Raw genomic sequence first — 24,459 nt, 5'->3', positions numbered from 1 at the left:
TGGCTAGAATGCGGTGATGGAGAACTGATTTGCTATGGAATGTTAAATGTTGGATATATTTTGGACAATGTGTTTTCGGACAAATCTGTTGAAGAATGTCATAACAATATTCATGATGAGGAATACACTGTTGACGTTTTTCATTTAATCCTCCAAAAGCATTATATCAGGACTCAGTTATAGTCCATTAAAGGCCTTAAAAAGAAATTCGGATATAGTCCTAATTCGCTTATAGTCCACAAATATTGTGCAACTATACTTGTGGACTATAAGCGAAAACTACTGTATATGTAAACCCGCTTTAATTGTACCATGGTAGCTATATCTTACCTTGTAATAATTTAACCATTGTATTTCCAGTAGGAATCTACTATGCGTATTTTTATAAATGGTCTGCTAGCGTACTACAAGATTCTAATACCAATTTTTACTATTTTTGTTCGATATCTGGTCTGTTCCCGTATGGCAAGAATCTACTATTTTTTACTACCACAACACATTTTTCCTTTATGATATTGAACAAAATAGTAAAAACTAGTAGATTTTTGCAGTACGAGAACAGACTAATCATGTTATCGAAGTAAAATATTTCATATTCTTCCAGGCTCTGGAGCAGACCAAAATTCTATAAAAGTTTTTTCCATTGAAACCATTTTTAATAAATCAATTCGACCTACACATTGCTACCTTAATAAGGGGTTTTGCGATAATGCAAAATTTATTTGACGAATAATCAAGGTAATTCCCCTTTAACAGAATTTTCTTAATAGAAATATTTGAACACTCCCATACATTACGGTTGGAAGACCAATAACGTGACATTGGCAACCCTTTTCGATTAATCGACAGCACACACAAAATCGATTATTCAATATTTCCATGCAACTTGTTATCGAGTCGATTAATCGAGAGTCGACTTTCTGCTCTTTGCTTCATTCCTGTTTTTTTTCCGTAAGAGGAAGGATGCCTTCTGCTTCAAATAATACAACAAATACTAAGCTAGCGAAACAAACCTCCGTGAATTCAATGAATTCTGGTGGCCCGAGTGGAACTAGTGGTAGTGGTAAGGGCAATAAAAAACTAACGGAAAATTCGGCCAAATCCACCAACAGTAACAGCGCCAGCAGCAGCACCACCAACAATGAGACATCAAGCAACAAATCCACTAAAGAAACTACCAACAATGTGGTGGTGGCCGCCTCTGCTGCCAATGTCGCTGGCCAAAATAACAGCAACGGCAGCAGCGCCAACGCCGCCAACAACAATGGAAAAAATTGGGAAACCAATTCGGCGACTGGTAATTCCGTAACAGCAGGTCCGGTGGCCAACAAGGATGCTAGCAACGATGCCCTGAATCCCATGAAATTGACTTTTACCACAATTGAGCATAAAATACGCAATTTGGAAAAACGAAAGGTAAGTGTACACGACGACGACGTCGTCGACGACAAATAGAGTTGGCTGTGATGATGATGAGTGGTGCGTGTGTGTTTGTGTGTCTGTATGAGTAGAATGGCAGAAAAAAGTGCAAAAGAACACAGAATAAACTGAAAAAAATACAATATTCAATAAGCCACAATGAAAATTAATTGATGAATATGTAAAGAAAAAAAAAACATCAAGGTGAACCACAATTTTGAAGTGAAAATTTAAAAGAAGTTCGAAAAATTTGTAATTTGGAAAGCAAGCATCCCCACCCTTGCCGTCGCCTCTGCCGCCGCCGTTCAGTTTGGGACTTTACAAAGAAAGAAAAAAAACGAGCGATACCTCCTACTCTCCGCTTTTGTATTGTCTTGCGTTTGTTGGTAGCGTCTGCGGCCGACCGGCAAATTTTTTTTTTTGTTTCTTTTCCCCCAAAAACTTGTGAAAAAAGTTTTTTATTTACAAGAAAACAAAATTTGAAATTATGGAATTTATTCGGAACAGGGGATTAGTAATGAAAATCATCATATGTCTCGAGATTTAGGACAAAGGAAAGGATGGAACAAATCTGCTTGTTCTTTGTCCCATTTTTTCGTTTCTTTGCATTTCGTTTTTGTTTCTTTTGTACGTTTTTGCGGATTTTTTTTCGCGACGCCATGTTTAGTATCAAAAGGCTGTGTGTGTAGAGTTGCCATATCTATGCGATGGCATAGAATAAGCAATAGAATAAAATCGAAAGTTTGTTTATTTTACAGCAACAAAAACTCGGGAATACCATCAATGAATGGGAAATGTCATATCCTAAAATTTTCTTTATAGAGAAAATTAAATATTCGGAAAATAGTTTTCATTAATTATTTTGTTTAGTTTCTTTTGTTGTTTGCCCGCTTGTACATGTGTTTTTGTGTATGTGTGTGTGTCTGCGCCTTCCCATGCAAAAATGTTGATTTTTGTTTTCTTTCTTTCGCTAAACTGAAACCAACCAAACAATATGGCAATGTGCAATTCGTTTTCGTTGTTTGTTGGGGGGCATGTGTTTTTTGTAGTTCTGTTTTTGTACAATTCTTTCTCGCCTGCTGCTTTTCTTCTTCTGCTGCGGCGGCTGCTGCTGGTAGCTACTACTGTTTTGTGTTGTATATTTCTTGCCTATGTCCGTGCTCCTCCCCTCCATCATAATGCATAGGGATTATAATTTTATTCGTCGTTGTAAATTTACCCCACCACCGAGTCATCCTTCTATAAAATTTATTACTAATTGAAATGTGGTTATCTTTCATGTTTTTGTTATTGTTTTTTTTTATAACATTTATTTGTCATTTATCAATTTTCTTCATTATGATTCACATTTGATTTAATTTTGTTTATAAACAAAAGTGTGGGGGTTTACCTTATTTTTTTCGTTTGACCTGAATTACTTGCCTTTGCGTTGGATTGCATTGTTGCATTTTTTCGTAGGTTTTTAGTTTCTCAAAAAAATCACAAAGAAGTTTGAATTTTTTTTACTATGCCCTGATTCGCAATTAGGCCGGTGCCCTTGTTTGCAAGCTATTGCATGTGGGATTTGAAATTTAAGATTAAGATTCTAATATGTAGAAATTAAAAAATAAAATGTATATTGAAATATTTATTATAGGTCGTGCACAATAGCGTTATATTATGGCATTACTTACAAATGTTTGTTGTTTTTATACATAAAAAAATTAAATCGAGCTTTAAATGTTCAACCAAGTTGTGTACATTTTTGTAGAAACTGCTCTCGAAGAAAATTGTTAGTCTTTTCCATTTTCCATCAGAATCAACAGCCCTCCTAGGATCCAGCCCTCCTTCAACACACTGTAGTTTTATGCTGGCTTAACTTATAAAGGCAATAAGTCCCTTTTTAACAATTTTTCAGGAGAGACCAAAAACAATCTTTTTTTTTTTTTAATAAAAATGTTTTAAATTTGTAAATGCAATTTGTTTCTGTATTGTAAGAGAAAAATGAAAAAATAAGTATTTGCGGAGATACGCGCCTTTTTGGGACTTGGAGCCTTTTCCGTTGCTAAGTTTTTCAGTTTTCATGGACCTAGGTCTTTTTCTTACAACTTTTCACTTATTATATTTCTTAATTACTGCAATAAATGTGCACAATTGTTGACTTTTTTCCTCAAATTGTCAAAAAATGGGCCGTACACTTATATGGGGGATATACTAAATCGCGGACAGATATCGATGTTTTGTAGGAATATTCTACACCCAATGAGAACCCAGAATATCAAATTAGAATTAATTCGATTGAAAAAAGAATTCCAAAATATCGAATAATGGGGGTAACGTAATATGAGGGCTACTCCGAAAATTCAGCCAATATTGATAATTTTTGGAGGGGAGATTTTGTACCCAATGAGTATAAGGGGAGTACCCTAAAAAGTGGACCAATATTGTTAATTTTTATGTTGGAAGGTGTGCTATACACCATAAGTATCTAAAATACCAAATTATAGTCAATTCGGCTGCAAATCGTGTCCAAAATCCTCAAAATAAAAAGTGGACTTAGAGCTTCTACATGATGTTAATCCAGCAAAGTGTGTTTGAATTGGACTTAGCGCTTTTACTCATCAATACAAAACAACAATAAAAAAATGACATAACTGCATTTTAATTTTTTAAATCGATGTATTTTGCCTTATTCATAACTGTATCAAAATCTTAATTTCTGGAAAAATGGACTTGTTGCCTTTACAAGTTAAGTCAGCGATATATTTTCGTATGATTTGATATAAATGGTGCACCAAAGACCGAAAAGACTAGCAAAAATTAATGGTTTATCAAACACTTGACATTTCTCCGATTGCAATGTAATTTTGCAAAACGTACCAAATTGAGCCAAATTGAGCCTTGAGAACAGAGCATACTCGGAAACTGTCAAGAAAACCATTTATTTCCTTAAAAGAATCGGAAGGCCAAATTGGCTTTGATAAAAGCTAATATTAATTGTAATCCGACCCAGAGAAGATATATTATTTCTCTGCTCAGACACGAAAAAATTACAGTGAGAGGATCATAAAATGAAGGTTCTAGCCTCAGTATTGCAAGGGTTCTGGGAAGCAATGGGCTGAGGTGACAGACGTTGGCCGAGTAAGACTCGGGTCGTTTCGGATCCTAGACCCCTCTGTCGAGGAAACAGAGGTTCTCTTCGTTGATGCAAATATAAAGCTATATTGGTTATGCGGGAGTCAAAATCAGGGTTTATCAGATCTTCGCCCTATAGATAAATCTTTGGAGTATCATAGATAGAAAAATTAAAAGAGATTCACAAACATAGCCTCTTCCTACAGTTTCAGGATGCAATGAATAGTATACCCAAGTATCAAATTGAGAATATTTTATATTCAATGCCTCGTATATGTGCTGCCGTATTGAAAAATAATGGTTATGATGGCGATTACTCGCAAAATTTGCTTATTTATAAGAAAAAAAAATAAAAATAAAAAGTTGTTTTGACCATGCAAAAATTGGGCAGAATATTTCTTAAATAAATTTTGCGTTTATATTTGTTGCTTCCTAAAAATGAATAAATTACCTATTTATTTCTGCAATTCATTTATTCAAATTGCGATTTCAGTTGCTTTAGTTTTGGCCACCAGTGTATCTGTCGGCAACACCGACTGACACTTGTTTAAAGAACCAATATATCGTCCCGACCTATTAAATTTATTATGAAGGTCGGTGTGTTATGATATTCTCTTCAAATATCTGCTACAATTTAGTTTTAAATCCTTTTGTCGCCTCTATGTCTTGATGAAATCTTGTCGTCTCCTTGTAAATTCGAACAGCTCCACGTTTCATAAATTCAGATTTGTGACCCAATCGTTAAGTCACAAATTTAATGAGGCAGGATATGGGTACCATTTCTTACAACGTTTATTTTGTTTTGTTTTCATTATTAGAGTATCATGAATATTTAACATGTAATTTTCATTATTAGAGTATTGAATCACATATCGCTCATTTACTGCAAGTTTTGAGTTTTCAATTGACACACACCTAACATAAAACACAGGGACTTTTACAGCTTCTTAATCAGAGTGTTTAAAATATTTTTATCTGATTTTTTTACACAACATGAAGTCTGATATAGTGAACAATTCTGCATCATTAACTCAAAAATCGCAATTTTTGATAGACGTCGTTCATACACAAATGAGCGATGTGACATTTTTATCACTTTTACTAAAATCCTTTTTTATTAGTTGAACTCTATCATCGAGTCTTCTAAGTAAAACATAAATTTTTATCCAGAATTCCTATAAATATATGAGACGAGATTATGGTTCTTAGTATTATCTGAAATGAATGGTTTCGGGAAGGCCGAACATTTCAAAAATTTTAGGCATCTTCTGAGCATTGTTATGCCAAATTACAGTCACTTGAATTGAAAAATGCATCTGGCTAAATACATTGAACATTTTTGGCTCGGTTAGGTTACAGGCTGGGCTGTTTTAAAGATGCGTATTGTCCATTGTGATCATTGTAAAAATGAATTTGTATAAAGGAATTTTAGCGGAAATACCAAATGGAAAATGAGTTTAAGACATTTTAAATGTGCAGAATTATACAGGAGCTTTGTCAAAACATGGAAGAGACATCTTAGTATTACCTTAAATTGATCGAACTATGTCAATTTCAACCACTTTATCAAATCAACCACTTTAAATCAGAATGTTTGGTTATATATTTAACACTCCTAGTTTAAAGTTTTTTAAATCCGAAATGCAAAATAATTACAGTCACATGAGTTGAAATATGCATCTGCAATATTAGAAAATACTGAAAATATATTGAGATTTATATATATTCTGAGAACCCGAGATGCCAATTATATCAACTTTGGTTGTGTTTAGAACCATTAAAATTAACTAAAAGTTGGGTACTGTATACTGGATTTACGTCAAAACATTGGAAACAATCTGCAAATACTTTTTTTTATCCCCTGAAAACTCGGATATACCAATTTTTGTCATCTTATACTCACCCTTTGTATTATAATTTTTTTTTATTTTTTAGACGAAATTGGAAGGCTATCGTGCCCTAGATGCCATGGGTAAGGAGTTGAGTTCTGAACAACGTGCTGCTGTCAATAAATATGATGCCGTATTGGCTACATTGGATTTTGCCAGAGACTTGGTCAAACAAATGCAACAATTTACCAAGGATGCCGAAAAGGAGCAGAAGAAGCAGGCTCGTAAGGTAAGTAGCAGGAGAACACAAACAATTAATGACACATTAATAATACATTTATCTTTTTACTAAAACTTTAATATCCCCCGATCATCATAGGATCTGATTGCTAAAGCCCAAGCGGAAACGGTTAAAATTCGGGAAGTTCTTATAATACAAAATATATTGTCTTGTTTCACTGACGATGCTGTACGCAATGACTTTCTCAATGGCGAAAATGGTGCTGCTAAGCTGGAACAAAGTGAACTGGATATTTTGGAGAAATTGTAAGTCCATTAGATTTTCTAAATTTCAAATTCATGTAAACACTCAATCCCTTTTGTGTTTTTTTAGCTGTGCTGACGTTCAAACTAGACGCCCGGAAACATCTGAAGATGTACCCTTTGCCACTTCCGCGCAAAAAGCAGCCGAAATATTCTCAATGACCATTGATGCACGCCCCAAACAGTATGGCGATACAACATATGAAAATGTTAAGCGGATTTTCCATCGCATTCAGGAGTCAGATTATTTGGATAAAATCTACTTGACAGATGTGCCAGAAACTGAAATCAAGGAAGATGGTGTTGAAGTGACCGGTGATGGTATTAACAACGAGGGTATTGTCATGGAAGATGGTGGCGGTGGTGGTGGAGTCGTTGTTGATCATGTTGGAAATGGCCCCGATGAAATGGCAGCCGTAGAGGATGCCATGGAAAATTTGAATGTCGATAATAATGGACCAACAGCAGGCGTTCTTACAGGAAACGAAGCCAACGATAACGTTCTGTTGGCTCAACAGCAGCAGCAGGTGACGCAGCATCATCAGCAACCACCAACGCATCAGCCAGGAATCCAACAACAGCAACAACATACAGAACATATGGAATTGCAGCAGCAGCAGCCACATCAACCAGTTCAGCCACAAGTAATGCAGGCAAATATTCCTGTCTCTAGCGGTGGTCAGCCATTGTTGCAGACTCCCATGGCACCGCCAGCCTCAGCAGTGCCAGCATTTCAGGGTACTACACCAGCACCTCATTCGGGAGCTACTACTCCGGTTCATGTGGCCATGTATGCTGCCATGCCAGGACCTGTACCCCAGCAAATGCAGCAATTGCCCCCTGGAGGCGCCATAATTGGTGGTAGTGGCGGTGGTGCAGTGCCACCGCAATCTGCAGCAGGCTTACCACCCCAGCAGCAGCAACAACAACAGGTTGTTCCACAACCAGCCACTGTGGGCGGTCCTCCACAAAATCAGCAACGACAACAAATGTTAAATAGCCCGGCAAATCCTCCGGCTGGTATGGCACCTTTGCAACAACCACCACTGCCACCACCGGGTCTATACAATCCCACACCTGTTCATGCTGTGGAGCAAGGATTCTTCAAACATCCACCACATCCCCAACAACAACAGCAGCAGCAACAACAGGCACAAGCACAACAACAGCAGCAACAGGCGCAACAACATCAACAGTATTTACAACAAATGCGTCCCCTGGCTGAAGTCATTGGCGGTGGAAACTTTTATTTCCTGCAGGACAGCGAATTGGATTCACCCGAACTGAATGCACAAGGTCAGGCTGGACCACAAACGACTTTAATTTTTGAACAACAACAACAGCAGCAGCAACAACAAGTGCCGCCTGCTCAACAACAGCAAATGTTGCAGCAACAAACACCACATCAGCAGCAGCAACAAGTGGCTTTGCAAAATCTGCACCACCAACAACAGCAGCAGCAACAGAAACCCTCACCAAATGTTTTGTCGGAACAGCAGCAGCAACAACAACAAACTTCTCAACAGATATTGACAAATGGTGTCGGACCAACACCGCCACCACAGCAGCAACAACAAGCGCAGTTGCCAGTTGCTAATATGCCACCACAGCAGCAGCAACAACAACCCATTCAAACTCAAACATTCACAAATCAATCATTCCCACAATTGGCTGGGGCAACCCAACAAGCCCAGACTTCCACCGCCGCCGCAGGTATTTTAACAAGTAATTCACCAAGTCCGTTATTCCACCAACAACAGCAACAGCAGCAACAACAAGTGCAACAACATCATCCTCAGACGCAAAAACTAAACAACCAGCAGCAGCAACAGTTGTTCTCCCCAGTTCAAAGCCAGAGTATTCAGAGTTCCCAACAACAGGCCCAGGCAGTGCCCTCGCAAATGCTTATGTCCGGTTCCATGGATGCGGTGCAACAAGCCAATCCTGCCCTAATTATAATGAATCGTTTAGGGCAGGTGCCACAAAATCAATTGTTGCAACAGCAACTGCAACAAAATTTGCCACAACAACAGTCGCAACAACCACCACAGTCACAGCATCAACAACAGCAGGCAACATCAGGTGGTCTCTTGCAACAACAGCAAATTCCTTCAACTGCTCAAAATATAATGGCCGGCGGCGGTAACATTCAAACTCCACAGCATCAAATGTCTGGAAATCTCAATCAACAGACTTCGGACATGAATAATACACCCAAGAGTGGAGGATTTCCATTTGACAATCCCGTTGTTGCCGGTCTCAGTTATGAACAGCAGAGACAGAATCAACTCAACAATGCTGCCAATGTCCTCAAGAAATCGTTGGGCGTACGAGAAGATGAACCATCACAGACTAAGGCACCCACACCAATCAATAAGAATGATTTAATCAACGAGTGGACAGATGCCGGTCTAAAGACTAGCGGCATTGCAGCGTCGCCAGCGTTGGAAAGTACAGCTAATAAATGGAATACAGAGGTTAATGCCAATTCACCAATAACGGTACAAAACGCCACACAGCAACAGCCACGTAAAAATGAATGGACATCAACGGCTGCGGCTGCTGGCAGTGGCGGCAGCGGCGTTAACGCCAACGCATCGGGAGATACGTATGGCAACGATAACCGCCAGGAGACCAGCAATCATTGGCATTCACAGGAGTCTCAAGGTGGTTATGGACGCAACTCGGCTGGTCGCAATCCAAGCAGCGGTGGTGTTGGTCAAGGTCAAACCGGTGGAGGTGGTGGTGGTTATCAAAGACGTAACGATGACCGTAGAGATGATAGAAGACCGGGTGGCGGTAATGCAGGCGGTGGTGTTGGCGGCTATAGAGGTCGCTCCAATTATGGCTCCGGTGGACCCCAACAGAACGGCAATGCCCGTAGTGGTGGCCAGTCCGGCGGTGGTGGCATTTATTTCCGCAACAATGAGAATAACAACTCTGGAGGTGGTGGTGGCGGCGGTTACTATCAGAATGGCAGTGGCGGCAATGTCTATGCCAATAAAGACAGTGGCTCCCGCTACGATTCTGGTGGTGCTGGTAACTATCGTGGCAGCCGAACAGCTGGCAATAACTCCACAAATCCACGCAGTAATGGACCACCACCACGACACATGGGTGGCGGTGGTGGACGTACAGGCGGAGGCCAACAAGGCGGCGGCAACACATCCAATGCTAACTCGAATTCATACATGAACTCACGGCAATCCTCAAATCGCATGCCTTTGGGTTTAGAAAATAAAAATTAAAAACATAACAGAATTCAAAAGGCCCCAATGGCAAAAGCAACGATTTATGAAGGAAAAATACAAAACACGCCTCTCCTCCTCCTCCTCTCAGACATAACAACCACAACCACAAAAATAACAAAGAATACAAATGGAATATATGTAGCATTAAATCACAAGAAATAAGAATTTTAACATAAAAAATTCATACGTACGTATTTAGAGCAACAAAAATATATAAGTAACGTAGTAGGTATAATAATCAATCAGCAACAAGATGATGATGATAATGAAGAAGAAGCAACCAATGTATTCCCGGATATTGACCGGGAAAGCGCTCCAGCCCTAGACCCCAATACCCTAGACCCAATCCACAATTCATGAACCTAAACGACAGATGCAACCAGCAACCAAGAGAGAGGTTGGAACTCTTTTTTCCAAAGCCTTGCAAAGGTGTGCAAAAAGAGTTTATCTCGACGACCTCTTTTTCTCCTGCCACAGGAGAATTAAATGAAATCTATAATAAACGGCGGCATATAACCGTCCTCTTATTCTCAACAATTTTTACAATGCACCACCATTAAACAACAACAACAATCCTCACCAAAAATACATCTCCTCCCCTTCATCCCCCCAACCCACCCATCATACCCTTTGAACAATTATGAAGCAGAAGGCAGAAATCCCTCTTTATTTTTTTCATTATATAATATATAAAACAAAAAACAAAACATTTATGTATTTAATCTTAAACATATGAATATAATTAAACATAAAACGATTACAAAATAATACAAAACAAAAAACAGAAAACAGAAAAAATGATACTTATACTATTTAACTCTCACAACAACAACATACACATACAACACAACAACTTTTTCTCTCTTACGAAGAAGCAGAATAAGAAGTAGATCAAGAATATATGAAACAAAATGATTGATGATCGATCCCTAAAAAAATATATATACCAAGAAATCTATAATTTCTATTAATTATTAATTACTACAGAAGAAATATGAAACACAAAACAGAAGATGATGTTGATGAAGAAGAAAAACCATGAAGATGATGATGAAACAACAACAAAACAAAAAACAAACCGTAAGGAAGAAATTATTAATAATGAAACAACAAAAATAAAACAAGCAAAACAAAACAAAAAAATAAATCAACAACAACAAGGAAATATACTTATTTATGTTCATTTTATTAAATATAATTTTTAATAAATTTAAAAGAGAAAAATCTACATAAAAAAATCTGAAATTTATCCAAAAAAACAAAATATCTTTTGTTTTATCTCCATCTATTTATCACAAATTGTTGGGAAACAGGAGGGGGTTTGCTATTTCATTTGTCTTTGCTGCTCTTGACGGTTTTATTCGTATCGTCACACAAGAACCACAAACCCAATACTATGAGGCTTGTACCCACTGTTGAGAGCCATGTTATAGGTTCCTTGTATATGAGCGAGGCTAAAAGAAACTGTAAAGAAATAAAATATAAAAAGGAAATTAAGAAGAATGTATACAAATGTTATTAGACATAACTATTTCCTTTCATAAGTTGAAATATAGAATTTTAAATAATATGAGTTTTGTAAACAGTCCTAGGCTGCTAAAATGTTATCGTAATTAGACGTTTATAATTTTAATGAGTAAAATACCATGTAGACAATTTGATTAGCCCCCATAACATAATATTGAAATTTGTCCACAATCAAAGTTTGTGGTTAAAAGTACACCTTAAAAAATGTCTAGATTTGTAATTTTTATTCAAAAACTTGACATAAAAGCTAGAAAAATGTGCATCCAAGAGACAAATTTGAATGAAATGTTAAGAAATCACTTTTTGCTATTCCATTCATTAAGACGACGCAGACCCATTCTCGGTTTCGAAAAATCAATTTTTTTTTATTATACCCTCACCATAAGGTGGAAATATTCACCGGAGACCCCATATTTGATCAGAATAAAATTCTATTGTCATTTTTTGCATGTCTATCTATCCGTCTGTTGAAATTACGATAGATATCGCAGTATTTGGGATAGAGATTTGAAATTTGTACAGGCTTTCGGCCCTTATATAACGGTTTTCCCAAATATTCCGTTTTAGGGGTCTTGTGAGAGGTTTTTCAACCGAATTGGCTGTATTTTGCTACCTTTGGTTTTCATTGAGTACCAAATCTTCTTGCCGAAAATTATCATTTTTTTATTTTGGCCACACGGTTGTGGTATGGTAGTATTTTTTTCAATTAAAAATTACCTTTTAGAAAGCCCTTATATAAAGTTTCACATCAAAGATCGGTATTTTGGCGATCTTGAGCATGTTTTTCAAACAATTTGGGAGCAATTTAATGTTTTCACTGAGGAGAAAAATACCCTATAAAAAAATTATCAATATTGGCCCATGTCATCGGTAGCCGCCATATAATGGTAACTATCGTTATTCGGTATGTTGGGAGTTTTGGACACATTTTTAAAACGAATTGACTCTAATTTTATTTTCCAGTGTTCTCTTGGACCAGCTAATAATTTTTACGAGGGCTCTGATTTCAGAATTTTTTCCGAGCTTTCTGAATTTTTTTAGAAATTTGCCCATTTCTCTCTAAAATATTCTTAGAAGTTGAACCGATTTTTTTAGATTTCCTTTAGAATTTCGGCACCTTTTTCTGCGCATTTTTCCGAAAATCTAAGATATCCGAAACGGAGAGAAGACTCTATTTTTTAGGATATTCTCTCTCAAATAAATCAATGGTGGGGGGTTTTTATTGTTGCTGTGATGTTTATACGAAGGAAATGTAAATCGGACTTTTTCTCTTTCATTGTAAAAATAATTGTGTTTTAAAAACATAAACAAATCAGTGCACCGGTTTTGCATACTTTTATATTCTTAGTTGTTGTTCAGCAGTGAAAGCAAAAGCGTGCTTGAGTTGTATTCAAGTGTTATAGTACGTTTACATTGTACCGGATTTAGTTAACCCAATGGGTTTTAATTGTCAATTCCTTTGCATATTTGTCAAATAAATCCTCATAAAGTAGGTTAACCCTGCAACAAGTTCTAATGTAAATGCCGTTTTAAAGAGTGTTTGGAAATAAAAAGTGATTTTAAATTTGTAGAAGGTGGGACTGGTGTTTCGAGTCAGACGGTGTTATTACTAAAAGGAAAGAAGAATTGAATACACCTGTAGATTTTTAATTACTAACAAAGACATAGAAACCGTACAGACTCGACAAAATGTTTTTTGAAAAAATATCCAAGGGGAATCAGGCATAACAGAGGCATGATAACAATAAAAACGCAAATACGCGATAATGTATGTATAAAATGTAAATAAAATTAGAGATATGTACTCAAAAAATATGTTTTTTATTTTATAAGCTTACGATATAGCGTTTAAAACTTTTAATATTGTTTGCTCTTTTGTTATGATATCGTAACAACAGAGGAAAATACATCTATTAGAAATTGTTGACGTATCGTTTGTCGTATCTTTATACTTTTATGTCTTTGTTACTAATTCGTCGTTTTTTTTTTTTTTTTGAAAAATGTATACAAAGAAAAATTTAAAAAAATATTTTCCCTACAATTTTTTTCGGAAAAATGTAATTTTTTAATCAAAATTTGGTACGATTACTGTCAGAAAATCTAAATTTTACAAACATTTTCTTCCGAGCTCTGACCGATTTCTCTCAGAAAATCTAAATTTCCCAATGAATTTTATCCTAATTCGGTTGGAAACTCCGAATTACTTACGATATACTTTTATACTGAAATCGGACCGAATTTGGCATCAGAATCGACAATTTGTTCAGAGATTCGGATGTCTCCCATATAACACTCTGGCAGGGATGCAAAGTTGGTACAATTGTACTAATTTTAGCACCATTTTGAAGTCAAAAATACAATAGCACCCCAATGACATATTTAGCACTATTTCTAAATTGTATCAAATTATTCTCACTTAAGAGTATTATAAGTGCTTAAACATACAATATGAAATGAATCGGCATTCCCCGCTGTCGTTACGAATGGACGAATTTGCCATTGTTTTAATGTAGTGTCCTATGCCGCTTCAAAATTCAGTATTACCGATCAGATTGATAAATTCAGTAAATATATTAATTATTATTTCTGTAATAATTCTATGAGAGATGATTTCTCAATGTTTCAGGAATAATTTGGTACAGATATTCATGATGTTTTTAAATACTCAACAACTCGATGGCTTTCTCGCCAAGAAGTTATTGAAACAATTTTGGCGCAGTGGGAATCACTTCAATATTATTTTAAACTCAATGATTTCGAAGCTGATTCCCAAAAGTTAATGCTAAATTCTATTATTTCAGAATTTTCAAATCCTTTTTATACCCTTCACAACACTGTGGTACAGGGTATTATGTCTTTGTGCATATGTTTGTAACAGGCAAAAGGAATTGAGATAGACCCATGCTTCTTTTTGAGAATATGCATAGAATAACTTTCTGAGTCGATTTATGCATGTCCGTCCGTCCGTCCGTCTGTTGATGTTAAAATCTAAACAAATTACAGGTCACATTTATAATCCAATTTAGATGAAATTTGGCACAGCTCATTTATTTGCCCCAAGGACGAACTCTATTGAAATTGGTGAAAATCAGCTCAGATTTAGATACAGGTCCCATATATAGCATTTCCACATTAAATGAAACCTTTTACAAATTAAATGAACCCTTTTCCAAATTAAATGAAACCTTTTCCAAATTAAATGAAACCTTTTCCAAATTAAATGAAACCTTTTCCAAATTAAATGAAACCTTTTCCAATTGAAATGAAACCTTTTACAAATAGAATGAAACCTTTTCCAATTGAAATGAAACCTTTTACAAATAGAATGAAACTTTTTCCAAATTAAATGAAACCTTTATTCTTATCTAAGGAAATATAATATTTGCAGTAATTTTAAACCAATATTTGAAAATTAAATCAAAGAATATTAACAAATATAGTTGTATGGCTATGTAATTAACATAAATATTCTTTAATTCGGTGTGATTTCATTTAATATTTTTACTACAAAAACACTAAATAAATAGTAATACAAACTGGGGTATTTCTTGACATTTCAATAAATAAATATTTAAGAACAGGAATTGAATACATGGTCCTAAATGCGAAATACATATTTGACTTAATAAATTGTTGATGATAAGGTAACTGCTTATCTTAATGAAGGGGTTCCCGAGTTGCAGCTTGTGGGATTTTCAAAACCATGTCCATAACGTAGTTAGAACAATCTTGCGAGTAAACTTTTGAATACTTCGCTCGATTACATCAACAATGTTATGTTCCATTGAAACGTCACACAGCTCAGTTATTGCACATAATTTTATTTTTGAAAATTCATTTTCAATTGGATTTAGCATTGGAGAATAAAGCGGTAAGAATTTAAGGTTGCATCTTTTGGATTCGATCAAATTTTTTATGTAATGTCGCTTGTGTATTTGAGCGTTATTTTCCAACTCTGGATTGATTTTCTCAAAAAAAAAAAAATTCTATAAATAATTTAAATCTGTCTGCATTGACCCTGGAATTAGAAACGATTGTGTGATGTACAACTCCCGCGTTGTTTATTGCTGCAATTATAGTGACATGACGACCTCTGACCGTAGGCAACACAATGTGTGGTCTTCTTCCTTGTCTTGAACGGGCTTAGGTTCTTCGTATGTGAAGATTAAATCCACACTCATCAATGAATATTAATTTTTCTCCTTGTTGTGGTATCCATTTTGTAAAATCTTGAGCATATTTTTGTCTCAAGCCTAATGTTCTGGAGTCATTCTTTCGTTCTATTTCAATAGAGGCCATCTTAAACGTAACTTTTAATTTCCGTAATTCATATTCTATGCAGCTTGTGGAAATAATTATATCATTTTCTCTCAACAGTTTAGTTTTTATGGCTTTGAGGGTAATTCCAGGTTGACTTTCTACATAGAACTCGATCAGACTTAAAACTTGTGGTGTCAACAACTTAATTCTATTTCCTCCACGCTTATTTTCCTTCAATGTTCCAAAATTTTGTTGTTAATTAATTCAGTACGCTATGCCAAAATTCGTGCATATCGAATGATATGTAGGGAATTTGGTGCACCATTTACCTAAAATCATCGTGAAAATCGGTTCAGATTTACATACAACTCCTATATATAGTTTCGTCCGATTTTAAATAAATGGCTAGGCCGATTGACACAATATTCTGAAGTTAATATAAATTAATCTCTGGTAAGTTTCCTTGAAATCGGTTCAGATATAGATATAGCAAAGCTTACATATATAAGGGTATCATATAGTCGGCCCAGTCCGACTTTACTACATTCCTTACTGGTTACTGTTATTTTTGTTCTTACAATATGTACAAAAATTGGTCAAAATTTGTAAGATTTCATCTTATCTATATGTATATAAAAATGAATTCTTTATGTATATTTTTTATTAATTGTTAATAACAATAAAAATTTTATTAAAAAATATATAAAAAGTACAATCGGAATGGAAAAAGCCCGGCCGAATTTAACGGTGTTTTTACTTATTTTTATTTATTATGAACCTAACCTAAGTTTCAAGTGAAAATGTTAACAATAGCCGATTTATATTCTTGAAACAGTGTTTTTACGATTGGTGACCAAATCTTAACATGTTATTCTGTACCTACAGCTTGTTTTTTTGTTTTTTTTCTTTTTTTTTTTTTTGGTCGGAAATAGGCAATTTTCCAAAGAATAATTCTCCTAGGTCATCCATTTTGCTAATTTTCGAGCGAAGTCCATATTAGAATGCGACAGAGCTTAGCACAGTGAATACGGTGACAAAAATCAGTATTCTTCCGTTTTGGCCAATATGTCAAAACATGAACGTGTATTTAACACTTTCTAAAGAGAATTTTTTTTTGCCACCAAGATCATGACATGCCCAATTACAGTTCCTCCCGTTAAAAATGCAACTAGGACCATAAATATGCCTACAGTGAGGCTAAACATTTATCTGAGGTCAAACATGCAAAAAAAATTGAAAATAATACATTCAAAATATCGACACATGTCGTTAATGTTATATAGGGGACTTAGTTTTAAAATCGAAATGATAAATTAAGTAATTTCGTAGGAAATTTCCTTTATTGGATGGGATATTTATATTGGGGAATACCAAGCTTCGGTCAGAAAATACCATAATAAAGGAGCGGTACCTTTATATGGGGTCTATACCAAAACCGTTTTTTACATCAAATATTCTAGGAGTAGTAGCAATCTATGTGTAACATTTCAAAGCTCTATGTATCGAATGGAAATATATTTTCATTTCGATTATGAATATATAGGTAATTCCAACGGAAGTACACTCCACTTTATGATGTAGATTATAAAAAGACAAATTTTTTAAATTTTCAGAGGCAAATGAAAGTGGAAATCTACGGACATGCTAAGGTCTTACGAATTTTCGAAAATTATGGCCCAATAACTTGACCTATGGCGAATATGTCTTTTTGGTCCTTAATGGAAAATGTATGACATTGTTTGCCAATGGAAGAAGGTTTCGAAATAAGTCACATATCTTTGTTTCGTGTGTTTTTTTCACAGATGTAACTATAACCTCCACCATAAGGTAAAGTGTATATTAAATTTTTAATTCCGTTTGCAATACCTTGAAATATTCACCGGAGACCCATAAAGTATATATATATATATATATATATAACGGTACCGCCTTTTGAAGTTGAGGATTATGGGACTTTTCCCCCGATTTGGCTGTAATTTAGTTCTCATTAACTCCATGGAAATTTATTGATACTCTTTACGACATCATCCAATGCACTGTTAAATGAAACATAATTATGGGCAAAGAACACTCTAAAATAATGCGACTTTATAGTATGGAATTTAATATGTTTTCTATAATGGATGTTTCAAAAACGATAAACATTGTGTATTGTTAAAAAAAATTATAAAAACATTGTTTAAACAAATAACTTAGCTAGAAATTCAAAACCTCGATAGAGGTTTTATTTTACCATCATATATTTCAGATTTTGGCGGCATCGATTAAGTCCGTCCGGACTTAACCTTTCGGACTTATCCACCATGCGGTGGATATTCAAAACATTTATATGGGGAATTTTTTATATGGCGGCTTTGTTACAAAAAAGTTTTGGCGAGAAGGCTACAGCTTATTTTTAGTAGTAGTAGTAGTAGTAATTTTCCTGCACTCCCCATGTAATAATAAATAGAGCCAAAGTGTTTTGAAAACGTGACATACTCTCCAAAATACGGAATTTTTGTAGTTCATTATAAATTGGATCAATTCAATGCAGTATATTATTCGATGTGGTTTTAATTAATTGAACTTTTTAAAAAAGAGTTGTAATTTGTTGAGTTCACTTACCGAGACAACATAATTGGAGGCAGATGTTAATACTGTGGCGGTTAGTGTTTGTTCCGTTAACTGAAGAGCCTTTAGAAAGTAACGCCAATTGAGAACATTGCATATTATCATTAATACTATTGGAAAATATTTAATGATTGTGAATGCTAAAAAGATAAAATAATAAAAATGAGCAATTTTTTATTAAATATTCATATCAATGTACCCTTGTGCCAGTGGATAATCTCGAAATCCATGTTGTCCAAAAAACTCGGCATTTTACCAAAGAAACTACCGCCGGCAGCAAAACATCCAGCCATGAAACAATAACGATATTTTTGTAGTTCTAACATAATTCAATACTATCGGGGTTTTATTAATACCGATGTCATTTATGGGAGAAGGTGTCAGTCAGTAAAAAATGCAATAAAAGCTAAATATTTAATAAGTAACAAAAATCATATTGTTTTTGTTTACATATGCAATGATAGGGGACTACGTAAAGTAGTACGTGTGGCAATTGCTGAAGACATAATGTGGCAACGCTGCTTGTAAGTTTAACAAACTCTGAGATAAGACATAGAGTAAAAGCAACGTTGTTTCAAATTTTATTTACCTTTAAATGAAAAAAATATTTAATCATTTTTAAATTTCTTTCATAGATTCTGGAACAGGACACGTATAAACTTTAAGTTCCATTCCAGAACCTAAAATAATCTACTAATTCGTTCTCTTTGTAAACTTTTTACTCGAGAAATTTGGCCGAGTAAAACTGGTAAGCAGGAATGCGCTTAAAAGTAAATCTCATGGAATATCAAGTTAAATATTGCATCAAAAAATTTTAATACTTTATGCTTGATAGCCATCGTGAGTATTTGAGACCATGGGACGCCACACTACGATTGCTGAGAGAAAATTAGTTCTTCACCATGCTGATCTAGGAAAATCTCAATATTACTTGATCTGCTGTCCAAAAATTATATTGAAGTACAAAGAGCACCGAAACTTGCTGTAACCACAGAGAAATATCTGGAAAAATGTAACACAGAAAAAATTGGAAGAACTTCTCGTTTTTATTGTAGGAATTATGGAAAAGATTTACTATTTAAACATCCTAAAGGATAATAAATGTAGTGCTGAAATGCTATTATGTGCTAAAACGTAGTGCTGAAAATTGGGATTGTAGACTTAGTCATCTGCATGAATGCACAAAAACACCACCCATGAGTCACTCACACAAAGTAATGGATTCTATTCTATAAATTTGTTTGAAATGAAGTGCAATGAGTGAGGGTACAACAAACATGAATTGCTTCAGGTATGAGAGTTTCGAATTTGTTGTATATTCGTTTGATTCATACAATCCACGTTTCAGACTCGACGAACCGGTATTCATTGTGTATGTTTACTTCGGTATGAATGTATGTTGTAACACACAAAGTTTGAACAAATGCGGCAAGTTCGTACACGAACATGTTTTACACAATGAGTGTGTCGAATTATACAGTAGTATTCGAATTACTCGAATTAATTGAAGAGATATTATGGTTTTATACAATCCACAAAAGTATGAAGGGTATGTTATGTTTTTTTTTTGTTTGTAACTCATCGAAGTAGTCATTTCCGCCCATATAAAGTATATATATTCTTAATAAGGGCAACATTTATGAATATCTAAAGCCAATTTTTTATACCGTTCACCACACTGTGGTACAGGGTATTATGTCTTTGTGCATATGTTTGTAACAGGCAAAAGGAAACTAGATAGACACATGGTTCCTTTTTAGTATATGCATAGAATCACTTTCTAAGTCGATTTATGCATGTCCGTCCGTCAGTCCATGTCAAATTGTAAACAAAGTACAGGTCACATTTATGATCCGAATTGGATGAAATTTGACATAGGTCACTTATTTGGCCCAAAGACGAATTGCATTGAAATTGGGGAAAATCGGTCTAGAATGATGTGTGTTAAGTTTCGTGAAAATCGGTTCAGATTCAGATATAGCTCCCATATATATTTTTGTCCGATTTTATGTAAATGGTGTGCCAAAGTCCCTATATATCTTTCGATTTACACGAAATTTGGCATAGCGTACTAAATTAGGTCTAGAATGATGTGTGTTAAGTTTCCTGAAAATCGGTTCAGATTTAGATATAGCCCCCATATGTATTTTCGTCCGATTTTAAGTTAATGATGCACCAAGATCTGAAATTAGTATAACTTAACCTGTGACAAGTTTCGATGAAATCGGTTTAGATTTCGATATATATATATATATATATATATAAATATGTTTATCTCTTTCGTTACTGTTGTTTTGTATTGATGAGTAAAGGCGCTAAGTCCTATTCATCACATGTCACTGACTTAACATCACGTAAAGGCTTTAAGTCCACATTTCATATTTAGGATTTGGACATGATTTTCAGCCGAATTGTCTGTAGTTTGGTATTTTAGGTACTTATGGGGTAGCACACTTTTCAACAAAAATATCAATATTGGTCTACTTTTTGGGGTACCGCCCAATATTCGAAATTTTGGAAGGTTTGGGTACGTTTTTCAAACGACTAAATTATCAATATTGGTCGAAGTTTTGGAGTTCCCCCATATTACGTTACCCCATTTTCGGTATTTTAGATACGTTTTTCAATTGAGTAGGTTCTAATTTGTTATTTTGGGTTCTCATTGGGTGTCCAATCCTTTTTTTACAAAAAATTATCGTTATCTGTCCGCGATATGGTATAGACCCCACAAAACTGTACACCAAATTTTTGTCAATTTGAGGATTTCGGTATGTACAAGGTCCTAGCCCAAATATTCAATAGCCTGTATTTTTGATATTTCTCTTGATAGTTATTTACCATGGCATAAAACACATATAAAAATACCGATCAATTTAAAAATTTGACTGTTCACCTCACGGCGATGAGTATGAAAAGGTCGGACCTGTCGAACTTAAGGACGTTTTACTTATTTTTATTCATATTTTCTAATAAACAATCTCTACTCTACTTAATAATATTAGCAAGTAAAAAATCAACAAAAGTACACATTTATTACAGAAATTAAGAAATGTAATGAGAGACAATTTGTAAGAAAATTACCTAAGTCCACGAAAACATGAAAAACAAATGGAAAGTCTTTAAAAGTGCGTATGTATTTCTGCAAATACTTATTTGTACTCCTCATATAACTTTGTGCTCTAATTTGCAATATTTGGGAAAATTTTCCGCATAGGCCCTTAAGGAAGATTCCGACGTTTTTTCTTACGTAATTTCATTCCACTTTTACTTATTTTTCTAGAGTTTTTAATTACTTGTTTTTAATAGAAAAAAATAAAAGACATTATTTCTCACTATTGCTCACTGATAAAGTTTTAAAGAGTGTACAAGGTAAACATTTGCATGAATGTACCTGTACAATGAATGCCCACCATTAATGTTAAGTCGTTGAATGAAAACAGAGAATACAAAATACAATGCATGATGTTCACTCATTGGACTCATTGATGTTGTACAAATTGTTCTTGTAATCCATCATACTGCATGTTGTGCTTTCGAGTTTGATCGTTTGATCGGACAAAGCACAACGAAGAACAACACAACTTCGGTGGTTGAATTCATTTGCACTCAATCAATGTTGTTGTGTACTCTGAATACGACTTAACACCCATGAATGTGGATGGGCATTCATTGTACGAGTACATTCTTGCAGATGTCTATTGTAGACAACATTTCAATTTCAACAACATAACGACCACACAAACACAAGTTCCAGATCGTTCGAAAATGAATATCCAAAAGTGATTCAAAAACATCCACAAACGCCGGATTTGAATCCTATAGTGAACTTATGGAGTATTTTGAAGAAAAATATTAGAAGCCATAACATCTCAAGTCTACCAAGTCTGAAAAATGCTATAGAAATAGCAAATATACTGGAGAAAACTCCGACATCTTGAACGGGAAACTTTGTACAATGCCGGCAAGGTTGAAAGTTGTAAAAGTTAACAAGGGATATCATACTAAGTATTAACCATCCAAAAAATCCATTTGTTATGAAAAAACTTTTATGTTGGATACTTTTCACTGTGTGGCTGCAATCCATGGTATAATTATTACAGGGAAGGCCATAGCTACCAACTGATTACAATTTTTTTCTCAAAGTGGCTTGTTTTATCAAATAAATACAGGGTGAGATGAAAAAACTGCAACCAACTTCAGACTGCTGTAATTTCTAAGCCACTCGTCCGAAAGCTGTTAAAATTTTTTCAGTGACAGCTTGTTTACAAGCGTATATTGTTTACAAGCGTACAAAAGCAAAGAAAATAAACTGAAAAGAGCATGGCCGAAAGTGGTGAACTGACGAATTTGGTTTTCTTCGATGAGAAAACATTCGTTGTCCAGCAGTTTGTAAACAAACAAAATGACCGTGTTTACTTTCCAAAGTGGTCAGCTGAACTGGTTAATCGAATATCATCAGAATAAATGCTGAATATTGTCGCGAAAATATTCTGGGGGGTGTATTAAAGCCATGGTCACGCAAACATTTTGGCCGCAGACCTTTGACATTCCAATAGGACCATCCAGAGTGCGATGGTGTACGCGCCAACCAAGAATGCTTACAAAATGAGGTTCCTCGCTTTATTTCCATCGCACAATGGCCACCAACATCTCCTGATACCAATCCGTTGAACTATTGTGTCTGGATTATTTTGAAAAGCAAGGTTAGAATGGGCCAAAATACCGCAGAGCAACAATTGGGCAGCGTGTGATGGTTTCATTGGCCGTTTGAAGGCCATAATTCTCGCCAAAGGTGACCAACTCGCACAAATCTAAACTTATTCTAAAATTTTACGTTATTTCCGATAATTTTGCTTTCATTCAATACAATTTAAAAAAGTGTATAAATTGTGGCGCTTGACTTTGTTGCTGTTTTTATCTCACCTTGTATATATTGTTACGAATATAACTTTAGATTTAAGTTTATTTAGATGAATTCCGTTAATTTAAGAATTTGAATTGTAACGTAAATTTCTACTACGCAGTTTATTTGAATAACTTCACAACAACAACTACTGTATAGATTTTTCTACATCCTTCCATTTCCTCTTTCATTGTCTATTTTTTTTGTTGACGTACAATTCTTGTTAAACGTCATCATTGATGATCGCTTAATTCCTCTTTCTTTGTTACCCCCTCACCTGTATATGTGTTGTTGTTATTGTTTACTCAATGTAAGTTTGTATGTGTTGTTGTTATTGTTTGCTCAATGTAAGTTTGTATGTGTTGTTGTTATTGTTTACTCAATGTAAGTTTGTATGTGTGTTTGTTGCACTGGTAGATTGTTCGTGATCTAGGTGTTACCAGATCGTCTAGAAACTTCTGTAGCGACAAGCAAGGCTCATATAAATAGGGGAAATGGAAAGGCAGTGAGTCAGTTGTGAATCAGATCGCGAATTGTAACCGTCGTGTAAAGTAAAGTGCAAAGTAAAGTTGTGTGAATAAAATCATTGTAATAATCGTAATCCGAAAGAACCCGCGTTTTATTTGGTACGAATTGTATCGGGAAATAAAACAACGTCTAGTAAAATCCAAGAACGTAACAATTGGTGTCGGAAGTGAGATTACGATAATACTACGATGAAGTTTAAGGATCTACGAGTGGAAGACTTGAAGAAGGAGCTAAATAAATTGGAATTGTCCTCTACTGGCAACAAGGCTGAGCTACAAAAACGCCTGTTGGATGAGTTCGAGCGCCGTGGTATGAACATCGATACATATGAGTTTGACAGTAAGGATGAAGTGGATTTATCGGAAATGGGCGAATCCAACGGTGGGGAAGTCTCGTCAGTAGCTGCCAGGGGTGACGATTTAAGAGAAATGCTGGCTAAAATGTTCGAAGAGAATTCCAGAATGTTAGCAGAAAA

The 24,459-nt window shown here is 35.1% G+C and overlaps 2 protein-coding genes across 2 annotated transcripts; one reads left to right on the top strand and one right to left on the bottom strand.

The window, feature by feature from the left end:
• The first annotated feature begins 924 nt into the window (after positions 1-924).
• On the top strand, positions 925-10,156 carry LOC133322567 (caprin homolog). The gene is made up of 4 exons (XM_061531547.1): positions 925-1,416; positions 6,469-6,651; positions 6,742-6,908; positions 6,976-10,156. The coding sequence occupies exons 1-4, from the start codon at positions 964-966 to the stop codon at positions 10,151-10,153; spliced, it is 3,981 nt and encodes a 1,326-aa protein (XP_061387531.1). The 5' UTR covers positions 925-963; the 3' UTR covers positions 10,154-10,156.
• Positions 10,157-11,485: 1,329 nt separating this feature from the next.
• On the bottom strand, positions 11,486-18,884 carry LOC133322566 (uncharacterized). Its single transcript, XM_061531546.1, has 3 exons — positions 18,753-18,884; positions 18,548-18,693; positions 11,486-11,620 (listed from the first exon to the last, which is right to left on the bottom strand). The coding sequence occupies exons 1-3, from the start codon at positions 18,877-18,879 to the stop codon at positions 11,486-11,488; spliced, it is 408 nt and encodes a 135-aa protein (XP_061387530.1). The 5' UTR covers positions 18,880-18,884.
• Positions 18,885-24,459: the final 5,575 nt, after the last annotated feature.

This window comes from Musca vetustissima, unplaced genomic scaffold (genome assembly GCF_032173495.1).
Source record: "Musca vetustissima isolate MV318-11 ecotype Yass unplaced genomic scaffold, APGP_CSIRO_Mvet_v1 utg20027, whole genome shotgun sequence".
Lineage (NCBI taxonomy): Eukaryota > Metazoa > Arthropoda > Insecta > Diptera > Muscidae > Musca > Musca vetustissima.
The sequence above is the reverse complement of the archived record's forward strand: the minus strand, read 5'-3'. Positions and strand labels throughout refer to the sequence as shown.

Coding starts and splice junctions, on each gene's coding strand:
- LOC133322566 (XM_061531546.1), bottom strand. CDS start 18,879: ATGTTAGAACTACAAAAATATCGTTATTGTTTCATGGCTGGATGTTTT. Junction 18,694..18,752: donor GATTATCCACTGGCACAAGG/GTACATTGATAT, acceptor TTATCTTTTTAG/CATTCACAATCATTAAATAT. Junction 11,621..18,547: donor CCTCCAATTATGTTGTCTCG/GTAAGTGAACTC, acceptor ATTTCTTTACAG/TTTCTTTTAGCCTCGCTCAT.
- LOC133322567 (XM_061531547.1), top strand. CDS start 964: ATGCCTTCTGCTTCAAATAATACAACAAATACTAAGCTAGCGAAACAA. Junction 1,417..6,468: donor GCAATTTGGAAAAACGAAAG/GTAAGTGTACAC, acceptor TTTATTTTTTAG/ACGAAATTGGAAGGCTATCG. Junction 6,909..6,975: donor CTGGATATTTTGGAGAAATT/GTAAGTCCATTA, acceptor GTGTTTTTTTAG/CTGTGCTGACGTTCAAACTA.